The sequence below is a fragment of the Pinus tabuliformis genome, chromosome 3_1 (assembly GCF_031772625.1).
Source record: "Pinus tabuliformis cultivar Carrire ecotype Pingquan chromosome 3_1, CPIR1, whole genome shotgun sequence".
NCBI lineage: Eukaryota > Viridiplantae > Streptophyta > Pinopsida > Pinales > Pinaceae > Pinus > Pinus tabuliformis.
Window position 1 is genome coordinate 787,008,305 of NC_142301.1, and position 13,133 is coordinate 787,021,437.

Consider the following 13,133-nt stretch of genomic DNA (forward strand, 5'->3'; position numbering starts at 1 on the left):
TTCAACCATGTCTACCCTTAACAAATCTTATAAATCTCTGAGTTAAGAGTATCGTGGAAGCCATCCCGATTACTCCCAATATAAATCCTTTTGCTCGTTAAAAATTCAAACTATTGGCCTATCACATAGATCTTATACTGCAAGGCAAAACCAACATTAATTATAGCAATAATCGCACTCTAAATCCTTTAGCTCCTTAAAAATTCAAACTATTGACGTACCACATAAAACATAGGTCATATACTGCATGATAACAACCCCAGCAAAACCAACGTTATTTCCTTAAAAATTCAAACTATTGACGTACCACATAAAACATAGGTCATATACTGCATGATAACAACCCCAGCAAAACCAACGTTATTGTAACGATAATCGGAAGCGCAACCGCTTATTAGGCTTTGGACAGCACTATGAGCGACTGAAGGAAAGGTAACTTGATGATGGTGTACCTCTTGAACCCTGCCCGCTCGAACAGTCCTTTGAATTCTTCCTCTGTTCTCTCCTTCCCACCAGCTGTATAAACCATCATCGTTATATCATATAACAATCCCAATCGCCTCGACATGCTTTCACCTTCTTTGTCTCCACCAACAATGGCTTCCACAATTAACACCTTTCCCTTCGCTGGCGTTGCCTCATAGCTTCTTCTCAGCAACTTCACACACTCCTCGTCCCCCAGTCATGGATAATCCACTGCAGTAAATGACAATAGAATATTATTAGCCCTCAACAAATCCACTGCAGTAAATTTCTTATGCAAACAGAAGACCATAGATGAAATCGTCACCTTCATCAAGACTGCATCGGCAGAAGGTATGTGCTCGAACATATTTCCCTCCATATGCTCCACCCCTGCAACACTCCCTCGTTCCCAGGCATAAATCATCATCAACTTGCTATCATGTTATATATATCAACAAATTTATTATATTAATGGTGACCAACATTACAAATCTAATTACCAGTTATGGGAGGCGCAGTGGCAATGACATGAGGCAGATCGAGATTAATCCCACGAATGTGTGAATGTTCCTTCACAATTGTGGACAAGGCAGAGCCCATACCTCCTCCAACGTCTACCAGCGTCGCCATACTCTTAAACCCATCTTCATACATCTTCGCCACGGAAGCCATGACAGTGCTGCTATTAGCGACCATGGCGTTGTTGAAAATCTGATTAGCTTGGGGATCGCGGCCCAGATATTCCCAGGGACTCGTACCATAAGCTTTGTTAAATGTGTAGCAGCCCTCCAAGACAGATTCGTGCAAATGTTGAAAGGCTTCCAGGTAGACGTTGTTTGCTATCAGGAGCAGGAACGACCCACATGATTGCTGATTTCCTCCCTGCACCAGCAGCTTCGAAATGCCTGTCAAGCCGAACTTTATTTTCTTGGTGTCTGCATCGTCTGCCTGATCGGCCTCTTCTTGTTCAGAGAAAACACCATAGGAAGTAAGGAACCTCAGAATTCTGTACAGCAGAAGCACGCCTGCTATGAAACTCATCCCCTTCGTATACCCCACCAAGACAGCGCGGATCATCCCCTTCGTATACCCCACCAAGACAGCGCGGATCACAGGAGTCAGTTATTGAGCGGCAAGAGTCAGTTATGAGATCAACGGTAGTAAAGTTTTTAATCGTCTAACACTAAATCTAATGGTGAATAACCAAGACAGCGCGGATCACAGGAGAGTCCATTTCAAATGGAAACGCCTTACGGCGTAATAAAATGGAGCCAACATATAACACACTCTTCCCCAAGCTAGGAGTTTTAGAATAAAATATCGCCAACATACAACACTCTAACATCCCTGCCACTGTGATGCTGTAGGTGGCGGAATCCATTTCGCCATGATAACCCAAGATTTCCACCCGACCCCACCAGCAAGACATGGGCAACCTGAGTTCCCGAGCCTGCACGCAAGAAGCGAAACGATTGGCAGAGCCTCCATCTCCGAGAATCTGAACCTTGGCAACGTATAAAACACCCCGACTTTGCCATCTAACCAAGAACTGTTGGCAGAGTTTTCAGCATTCTTCAAAATAAAAAATGATTTAAACTTATTCGAAGTATATTGATTTAAACCCTACCGAAAGTATATTAGCCTTAACCCTAACAACTGATATTTGTTATTTTTTTTCCTAGAGAGGTCTACAGTTCAAATCTTTACAGGAAAGACGAGGGCAAGAGCATATGGAAGTGTACGTTCCGAGGGCAAGAGCATATGGAAGTGTTACCTTTCTAAAGAATTAATTTAAAGCGAGAAACGGGCCAGAACCCTAACCTGCAACTGAAAATTCCGAAACTTCTCCTGGGAATTAGTGATGTTGAAAGCCCTGTTGCCACTGGTGCCGATCTCCGGCCTTTGCAGCTTACGCACGCAGTTAGCAGAAGCGTCCACCCGTTGACGTCTGGCAGCGACGATGCGCCGGCCACTGCAAGGTCGAGGGCTTGCTGCGATCCTTCTCCCCTCCATATTCAAGAAGGTCAAAGATAACTATTCTCCCTTCGCAGCAAACAACAGCGTCAAAAGAAGCCTCTGCGCCGCGACATCGCAGCAGCAAATATTGCATAGATCGAACCCTAGGGACTCCGTTTGCATTTGAAAACCAACTGGGCCGTGTTATAGATTCCAGATGGCGTAGCAGAACCCTTCGGAGACCCTTGCCAAGCCCATTCTGCAGACGAAAACAAGATCATAGCCCCTCACATCAGAGCAACTGTAACGGAAACCGCGTGGAGGGTTTGGATTGATAGACACCACCATTCAAAGGGGAAACTGCGCATTATGGAGGAAACGGGCAAATGGGTTTCTCATGCTGTGTTCAGAAGTCCACTAGAAGACTTGGGCATGGAGATCCAAGAGGCGTGAGAGCTCGGATTGGCTAGTACCTTTCGATACCGGTTGAAACCAAAACGAGGAGGATCAAAGAAGTGATGGAACGTAGCTGATAGTTGTTTTCAAATTGGCGCCATCTAATGCGGGTTACGTGGACCACAACAATTTAATTTTCGCTTAAGAAACCATGCCAGAGTTCAACCGTGAATCGAAAGTGTTCACGCGTGTTCACGCCAGGTGTCAATCTGAGATTGAAAAGGACGACGAAGGTCTGTTTCAATAGGAAGGCCTATCGGCCTAATTATTATCGATTTATTAAAGTGGAAAGGCGTCATTTTCTGGATATGATATTAAGAACCTTTTCAAACACATCTTAACCGTCAAATATACGTTCTGGATCTTTCGAAACACGTCAGGTCAGATGGTTATTTAAAAAAATTCAACGTATTTTACGGGTAAAATAGTCTTGAAAGTCAAAATGCCCGTCAAATTCCAAGACGTACCAGGTACTATCACATCAATCGGAAACTGGAAAATCAGTCTTTTTGCCATTAAAACAACTTCGGAAAATATACATTTATGGTTTAAAAAATATTCATATTATTTTTAATATTCTTAAATAAAAAAAATTATTATTTTTTAAAAATTAAAATTAATTTTTTTAATATAATTTATTATAACATTTAATATTAATAAATTTTTATAAATTTATATCTGAGTTGTTTTTTTGAAATTTTTGGATTTTAAGGTGTTGAAATTTGACGGAAAAATTTTAAGATGAAATCTTGATTTGTGTTATTTAAATTTGTTTTTTTAGTGTATATGTGGATTCAACATCCTTAAAAACCCTGAGGGCACTTAGATTGTGTAGAGGTTACCCATCAAACTTGTCATTTCAATAAATTCTTACCAGATTTTAGAGACCGAAAACCCATAAAAAACTTCCAAATTTTTTTACTAAAAACAACTAGATTCTACATTTCTAAATCATACAAAAACCATTATATAAATTCAGTTAATTTTGTATTATTCTACATCAATTTTTAAAACATATCGCAACAAATTATATCACTGACTCTCTTACTTTTGAACAATTCACATTATAATACACCTATTTAATAATTACCTTTTCATTACATATTTCTCCGTTTTCTGAACCTTTTCACTATACACCATCAATACATTAACACATTTGAAGCAAAATTGAACCCACAATTATTAGAAAAAAAAAAAAAAAAATTGAGATAAAAGTAATTGCCAATGATTTTTTAGTTCAATTTAATGTGGATAATGATTTGTGGAATTTTTTTATCCAATTGAGGGCTTAGATTGATTCTCAACCGAATATGTATATGCTTAGTCTTAATGCTTATTAACGACAAGAGTATATTGACTTTTAATAAATTTAAAAAATTATAATCGTGCCAAATGGCTCCCCACTCACCAATTTCCTAGGAATTTGAGATTATTCCAATTCTAACAAGTTCTCCATGATAAATTCTGTATTATTATTTATAACATTCATTTGTATATAAACAAATCTTGTTAAATTCTGTATTATTATTTACAACATTCATTTGTATATAAACAAATTTTGTTTAACAAGATGGCCCATTACTTCCCCATCTATCAATTTCCTAGGGATTTGAGATTATTCCAATTCTAATAAGTTCTTCCATGATAAGTTCCTCATTATTATTTATACCATTCATTTATAATTTCTTTTCTTCTTAAGTTAATGTTAATCCATAATCACATTAATATTATGAATGTTGAGAGATATTTTTGTAAAAATCACTTAAACAAATTATAAGACGAGGTTGAGGAATAGCCCGGACGGCGAAAAGTGGCCAAAATCTGGGCAAAAAAATTCAAAAAATCTTGTAAAGGCAATGTTTGAATCATGTTTTTAATGGTAGAAATAGACTAACCACCACCAAAAACGTCTAGGACACCTGAAATTTTGAAGTTTAATAACTATAACTTGGATTTACAAAAATCTTTGCTAGATTTTCTCTAAATATAATCAGAATTTCCATAACTTTCCGGGCAATACCTCCAACCAATTAGACTAAGACGATTTATTTTGAATTCTAAACCTACTCACAATGCTTGGTCAAAATCATCGCTGTACGGAAACGGCATCAGTCCACAAGAAATACCCGTGGGTGTGGGTGAAAAAGAAATTAATTATAAATCTATCTGTTACTAATCTGTATCAGTATTTATTGCGCTAAAAGGGCTTAAGATGAGCAGGAGGTTTATTACGATCAGTATCTCTTCAACGAATGGTTATTGAGGCTTTTTTTAATATCCTGTCATTGATGCGCAATTTTTTTTGTTTCAATTTCTTTGATAACGGATTTCGACATTCATAAACAATTTAACTCATATAATTATACTAATTATATCAAATACCAAAAATTATTAATAAATAATCCACTTTTAATACTTGGAGCAGTTTACATTTATTAAGATTAAAAACAATTAAAAGGCAAGCAATCGATGTTCTTTAATCAATGATTAAAAATGCTAAGGTGTAGATGAGTTATAAAGATGTTTCATGAACAACTTGACTTATCTAACTACAATAATAATATCAATATAAAAAATAGTTAAAATAGTTTATAAGCATATAACTGCAATAATAATATCAATATAAAAAATAGTTAAAATAATTTATAAGTATATAACTGCAATAATAAAATCAATACTAAATAATCCACTTTCAGCATTCATAGTTGCTTACATTTATTAAGCATATGATTTAATAAACGATTCAGATGCAATGGATGTTCTTTAATCAATGATAAAAGATGCTCAGGTGCTGGCAACGAGCGGATGAGTTATAGAGATGCTATAACCCTGAACCAAAATCAGTTATGCATACACCTGGCGGGCAAGATAATTCAGGTCCTTTCACCCACAATAACTGATAGCAGGCAACCCCGCCAACCCAGAATCTCAGTCTTCATGCATATAAAAATGCAATCTCAGCATCTGCCCAAATCAAAATCTCAATGTCTGGCGAATTCCACACACTACCGTTTACATGCGGAAGCCTCTCAACATATGGTTCGAATCATTCACTATTTATGTTTGAATTCACACAACGTATACAACCACTCCAATTCGCAACTGTAAAACACTTTTCTTCGGCATTTCAACGCATCCACATCGCCTCTGCACAGCACATTGTCACACTACATAAATCTCAACTTTGAGAAAACCCAATAGCCCAATTCCATGAAGTTAGCCCCTTTATATAAATCAGAATCAAGACTTTTAATAATCCGGGAAGATTTCTATTCTCTTAGTTAGAAAAACGCAGATCTGACATAAAACCTTCAAAACAATGTTGAACACTGTTAATCAATAGATATTATATATATCGCTACCACAGGTCTGGTTCTGCCAACTAAATTTATTCACACCTGGAGATACAGTATGCGCCCAAGTTTATGTTTTTAACTATTCCAATGCAATATCACACAAACTCGATATACACTCCCTTCAATCTGCGCTGATATGGTGTCAATCATCGATTTTCCCAAATGGCTATTTCCAAAACATAACACTATGGGTAGTCACCAGATCTGGTTGTCCAATATCGAATCAACCATTTAACTCGATATGCCACAATAATTTGGCGTTTTCTATGCTCCAATGCGAAACTGCCGGAATTGCTAATCGCAAAACTAGTGAATATCCAATCTCATCTGTTACCACAGATCTGTTGTGTTCTCAACTGCAGTTGGAATCGCCTTATTGATATTACAACTGACAATTGACAATATCCAGAACTTTGATGCGAGATTTTAGGAATCAACAATTTCCATAATTCGGTGTTGTCCCTAATAATCCGCGCAGTCTATTCTAAGCTGTTCTATGTGGGAAGAGATTTTATTAAGAGCAGAGGCGCACAGCTCTCTAACTCAACACACAAACACTAAACACAAGAACATCAGAACACTTGCTTCATTCACAGATTAAATAGGTATATATACAAGCTGGAGAAGTTTCTGGAGATCAGTTGAGTCGGTGGCTTGTTGGAGAAGCCTCCCCCATTGTCAATGTATCCGCCGACTTCTAGAACAACGGCTGATTTCTAGATACAACATTAAATAGTTGTTGAATATCGCTGACAGGTTGTTGGAATTACTTATGGTTTCCAACACTCCCCCTTAATTCCAACTACATACAATAAACAAGACACTATACTCTTAATTGTCATGCCTGCTGGTCTAAGTCTCAGCTAGGCTTACAACATAATTTGGGTTTTCTACAATGTACATCTTATTTCTACATATTTCAAATTTAGCCTTTCCAAGAGGCTTGGTGAATATGTCAGCCACATTTTCATTTGTATTACAATATGATAAGTCAATTTCTTTAGATTGCAATTTTTCTCTTACAAAATGATGTTGTGTCTCAATGTGTTTTGTCCTTGCATGATATATAGGATTGTTTGCCAATTTGATAGTGCTTTGATTGTCACAACTGATTATTGTAGGTGCATTTTGTGTTTCCCCAACATCTTCAAGTATTCTCCTAAACCATATTGCTTCACAGGTAGCACTGCATAATGCTTTATATTCAGCTTCAGTGGATGACAATGAAACTGTTGGTTATTTCTTACTGCTCCATGATATTGGTCTTGAACCAATATTGAACACGTATCTAGTAGTAGATTTCCTATCATCTGGATTTCCAGCCCAGTCAGAATCAGAATATCCTGCCAATTCAACATCAAATTCATTAGTATACATAATACCAAAATTAAGTGTTCCTTTCAAATATCGAAGGACTTTCTTTGCTACTTTCCAATGGCTTTCACAAGGCTTAGCCATGAACTGACTAAGTATGCTGACAGAATATGCTATATCTGGCCTGGTAGTGGTGAGATAGTTCAGACTTCCCACCAGTTGACGATACATAGTTCCATTCACCTCTTTGGTTCCATCATCACTGCACAATTTGACATTCTGTTCTAAAGGAGTAGATGTTGCCTTGCATTCAATCATATTGAATCTGTCAGGCCAGGTTAACACAGAAATTATTGAGCGCAAGAAAACAACTGGTGATATTTCTCATTAGACAACTATTATTTATATATACACAAAAACGGATCAGTTCATCTTCTAGATGACTGTCCAGCTTCACCTCATCCGTTTCGGATTAGGTGTCAACATTCCCCCCCTTAATCTGAAGGGATGTTGGTGAGTCCAAGCATCGTTCTGAATCTTTCAAGCTTTTCTCTTCCAAGCGCTTTGGTGAAGATGTCTGCAATTTGCTCGTTTGTGGAACAATGACGGAGATGGATTGTTTTGGCCTCAACATGATGTCAGAGCAGATGATATTTAGTATTGATGTGCTTAGTACGATCATGGAACTTTGGGTTCTTGGCCAACTTTATTGCAGAGGTGTTATCAATCATGAGTGGAGTTGATTGTATTTGTTTTACCTGCAAATCTTCAAGAATTTTCCTGAGCCACACAATTTCTTTCGTTGCTTCAGCTGCTGCCACATATTCTGCTTCTGTTGTGGAATCTGCTGGTACTGATTGTTTGCGTGATCTCCAGGAGACAGCTCCCGATCCAAGACTCATAGCATATCCTGAAGTAGATACCCCAGTTTCTTTGTCTCCATCGAAGTCTGAATCAGAGTATCCAATCAAGTTGAAGTCGCCCACCTGTGTATACTTGATTCCAAGGTCTTGAGTTCCCTTCAAGTACCTTAGAACTCTTTTTGCAGCAGACCAATGTCCCTCACAAGGCTTTTTCATAAACCTGGAGAGGATTCCAACAGCAAATGAAATGTCTGGTCTGGTAGTAGTGAGGTAGATGAGACTTCCTACAGGCTGTCTATACTTTGTTGCATCCTCAAATTCCTTTCCTTCAATAGATGTGAGCTTCAAGTTTTGTTCCATTGGAGTAGAAAGGGGATTGCACTCTGTCATGCCAAATCTGTTTAACAAATCTCCAATGTATTTTTTTTGAGAAAGAAATATGGACTTTGGATGTTGGGTTACTTCAATGCCAAGATAGTAATGAACATAGCCCAAATCAGTGATTTCAAAAAATTTTCCTAATTCTTTCTTTATGGATGCAATATAGCTTTCATTGTTCCCTGTCATTAAAAGATCATCTACATATACCACAAGATATACAACTGTTTTGCCAACTTTCTTGACAAATAAAGTTGCATCATCAAGATCAAAATGATTGAAGTTGAGTTTCAGAAGATGCTCAATTAGTTTTTCATACGAGGCTCGTGGTGCTTGTTTGAGGCCATACAAGGACTTCACAAGTTTGCATACTTTGTGTTCATGTCCTTTCACAGCAAATCCTTCAGGCTGGGACATAAAAACATTCTCTTTTAGATCTCCATTCAAGAATGCAGTTTTTACATCCATTTGATGGACTTTCCAACCGTTCTGAGCAGCTAGTGCAAAGAGTGTCCGGATGGTGGCCCATTTTGCTGTGGGAGCAAAAGTTTCCTCATAATCGACCCCTTCCTTCTGTGCAAAACCTTTTGCCACAAGCCTAGCTTTGTGCTTGTCAAGTGAGCCATCAGCTTTGTACTTGTTCTTGTAGACCCACTTGCAGCCAATTGGTTTGGTTCCAAATGGAGGATCAACCAGCTTCCAAGTGCCATTCTTTATGAGGGCATCATACTCCTTCTGCATCGCTTCTTTCCATTCATCATGAGAAGCAGCTTCTTTGAAGGAAGTTGGTTCAAAATCTGTAGACAAATTCAATTCACAATCATAAGTAACATCCATATCAACAGGTGAATTAGAGTTATCTACATCACCTCCATCTTGTCGGTTTGTATTTCTGGTTCCTGTTTTTCCAATTTCATCAGGATGAACACTTTCAAGTGTCTTTGTCAGCCACTTTGGGGGACCTTTCTGAGATGGTCCAGGCTGTTCTGTTGATTGAGTTGGGACTGAATCAAGATTAAGTCTCCCAATTCTATCAATTACATCACTTAAAGCATCATCCGTTGTTGGAGTGTCATGCAGGGGAGATTGTTCTTCAGAAGGAGATTCCACAGGTTGATCTAGTATAGGAATCCCCCCTTCAAGATGTGGAATCTGATTATCAAACTCTTGGAATGATTTCGGTTTTGTGAATCTATCCAAGCGATCAAGTTGCCGCTCAACAACACTGTCAGATTTGGATGATTCAAGAAAAATGACATCTCTAGATAAAACAAACTTTTTATTTACTTCATCATAAAGGCGGTATGCTTTAGATGTGTTTGAATACCCCAGGAAGATACACTTACGACTTCTAGCACCAAGTTTGTTTCTATGTACCTTTGGTATTAAAGCATAACAGGTGGAACCAAATATCCTGAGATGTTTTACCGAAGGAACATGTCCATACCACAATTCATAAGGAGTCTTGTTTCTTATAGCACTAGATGGACATCTATTCTTTATATATGCAGCACATAGAACAGCATCAGCCCAAAACATTGTCTTTACATTTTTGAAGAAAAGCATGGATCGTACCATATTCAAAATTGTTCTGTTCATTCTTTCAGCTACACCATTCTGTTGAGGATTATAAGGCACAGTTGTTTGATGTTTAATCCCATGTTCGTGAAGATAGTGTTCAAATTCATTTGATGTATATTCTTTTCCATTATCAGTGCGAATAGACCCAATATGAGATTGTGCATCATTTTCAATCCATTTATGAAAATTCTTGAATGTTTGAAAAGCATCAGATTTGTTCTTCAAAAAATAAACCCAACACATTCTGGTGTAATCATCAATAAATGTCATGATATATTTATTTCCATTTGCAGAAGAAACAGGCATTGGACCACATAAATCTGAATGAATAAGTTCAAGCTTCCTATGTGCTCTTGAATGTGAATCATGAAAAGGCTGTTTGTTGTGCTTTCCTAGAATGCAGGCATCACATTGTTTATTTTTTCTAGGAATTGTAGGCAAACCAGCAACACCATTTTTCTTCAACAAGCGGAGACTATCATAGTTTAAATGTCCAAATCTAGCATGCCATAATGAACTTGATGGAAGTGCACCTTCTTCATGATGAGAAATATATGAGAAATGTTGTGCATGAGCAGAGGTTCCTTGTAGTTTAAGGAGTCTTTCTTCTTCTATACCCCTCATGACAAGTGAGTGGTCAGATGCCTTTCTTACCTCAAGCTTGCCATCAAACATGTGAATGGAGTGACCTTGCTGGCGGATGTGGACCAGGGACAGCAAGTTTCTCTTCAGCTGTGGGAGATATAGAACATGATCCAGAAGAAAGTCTGGAAGACCAGGCAGTTTAAGCCTGATTGTGCCAAGCCCTGATGGCTTGATTTTTGACTGATCTTAAAGTATACTGCTCCATCAACATTGTCAGTGAAATCTTCAAAGAAATCTCTCCTATGAGTCATATGACAGGTTTCTCCTGAATCAAGCAACCAGTCATTTTTTGAAGAAGCAAGTGAAGCATTAAACACATCTTCATTTACTCCAATGTTACATTGTGCCTCAATATAGTGAGCGGATTCAGGTGCTTTACCTTTGTCTGTTTCATCAGTTTTACCTTTCTGTTGATTTCTTCTCTGCTCAACCTTGTCCCATGGTAGCTTGCATGTAGAAGCATCATGTGATCCATTTCGTTTGCAGCGAATGCAATGCAGATCTGCCTTTCTACTTGAGGATGTCTGCCCCCCCTGCCTCTGAAGTATCTTCCTCTTCCTCTTCGTCCACCTCTTCCTCTTGTAGAATCTTGAGCAGGATGCTTTTCTTTATGAGCAAGGCAAACAGTCTCTTCAGAAGATTCAGGGACTGTTTTCTTTCCAAAGGCTTTCTCTTTTTCAGCAAACTTTTTCACAAGAGTGTCAAAGGTTATATCTTTAAGATTTCCATTTGCTTGTAAAGACTCAAGATAGTTAGAGTAGGTAGGATAGAGTGCTTTGAGAAAGGCAATAAGAGAGATATCCAGCTCAACCTTAGTGGATTTAATATCATGCACTATAGACTTTATTTCAGATGCAAGAGTAAGAGGATCATTATTTTTCAGTTCAAGAGTGAAGAGTTTAATCATGAGCTAAACAACTTCAAGTGCAGAATGTGTATCATAGAGTTCTTTCCGCTTTTGTAAAGCTTCAAAGGCAGTGGAATAGGATGAAATATGACGACTTACTTCCTCATTTACAGATGTTGCGATCAATGCAAAGGCTTTGTTGTTCTTGTTTTCCCAAATGGCGAGTTTTTTGTCTAATGTGGGCTGCACAGGGTCTTTGTCTTCTTCTCCGACACACACTCCTTTCCACAGCTCATTGTAGATAAGGGTGTGTTTTACCATCCGAGACCATTCAGAATAGTTCTCCTTGCCAGTGAGAACTATTCCAACCATAGAAATGATTGAATGCATTCTGTAAAAAAATATCTCTGCTAAAAAAAAACTTCTGTTGATAAAAGACTTCTGCTGGAAAAAAAAATTCTTATGTCACAGCCTTATGGAACCTCTCTATGTACCAATGCATCAGTTATTAAAAACTGTCTTTTACTTGAGAACGGATTCAATGGTGTTCCAATTTCCTTCATACATCAAAGGCTCTAAAACATTTCATAGAGCACTATTGGAGAAACTTTAAAATAGTGAACTAATGTATGAACAATGCATTCAAAACTCAAACATAAAGTCTTTTGGACAGCGCATTCAAAGAACATTGTTTGGACAAGTTTTTATAAATACTCAACTTCATTGCAGCATTGAGTTTGCCAATATTAAACATAGCCCTGCAAAATTTCAACGCACAAGGGGAATAACATACACAGTCTCCAACACACAACTTTCATCGCAGAACCATGCACCAAACACCATTCAAAATTGCGCGCACTGAATGAACCATATCAGTCTTCAATAAAAAACGTAGTCACCATTAAATGCAGTCAACCATATACTACTCCCTTAAAAAAAAACGCAGTCAACAGATACCATGTATGTCAGTCTTCATAAAATCAATACGCAGTCTTCAATACATCAATACGCAGTCGGAACTCTCAATATAAATATAAATTCAGGCGCAGATTCTCTTGAATATGGAATGTCAGGCAGAAATCAGAAGATAATGGTTAACGCATAAAACTATATGGTTTTTCTCTGAAGTCATACCAGGACAGTGCGCATTTAAATAAAAAAATGATTAACGCAATCCCTCGTTAAAAACATGTCAGGCTATTGGTTTACATCCTCAGGCTGGAAGCAGTATAGGTGTTACGTATCCAATTTCGTTAAAACATCTTCCCCAAC

At 37.7% G+C, this 13,133-nt stretch overlaps 1 protein-coding gene and 1 pseudogene across 2 annotated transcripts; both read right to left on the minus strand.

Moving 5' to 3' along the window:
• Nucleotides 1–279: 279 nt before the first annotated feature.
• Nucleotides 280–1,542, minus strand: LOC149189773 (flavone 3'-O-methyltransferase 1 pseudogene; annotated as a pseudogene). The gene is made up of 3 exons (XR_016255606.1): nucleotides 966–1,542; nucleotides 791–855; nucleotides 280–696 (listed from the first exon to the last, which is right to left on the minus strand). The product of XR_016255606.1 is annotated as a flavone 3'-O-methyltransferase 1 pseudogene (transcript).
• Nucleotides 1,543–1,654: 112 nt separating this feature from the next.
• Nucleotides 1,655–2,883, minus strand: LOC149189774 (uncharacterized). The gene is made up of 2 exons (XM_089410333.1): nucleotides 2,287–2,883; nucleotides 1,655–2,014 (listed from the first exon to the last, which is right to left on the minus strand). Exons 1-2 carry the CDS (start codon nucleotides 2,476–2,478, stop codon nucleotides 1,655–1,657), a joined length of 552 nt encoding a protein of 183 aa, XP_089266459.1. The 5' UTR covers nucleotides 2,479–2,883.
• Between the last annotated feature and the right edge of the window lie 10,250 nt (nucleotides 2,884–13,133).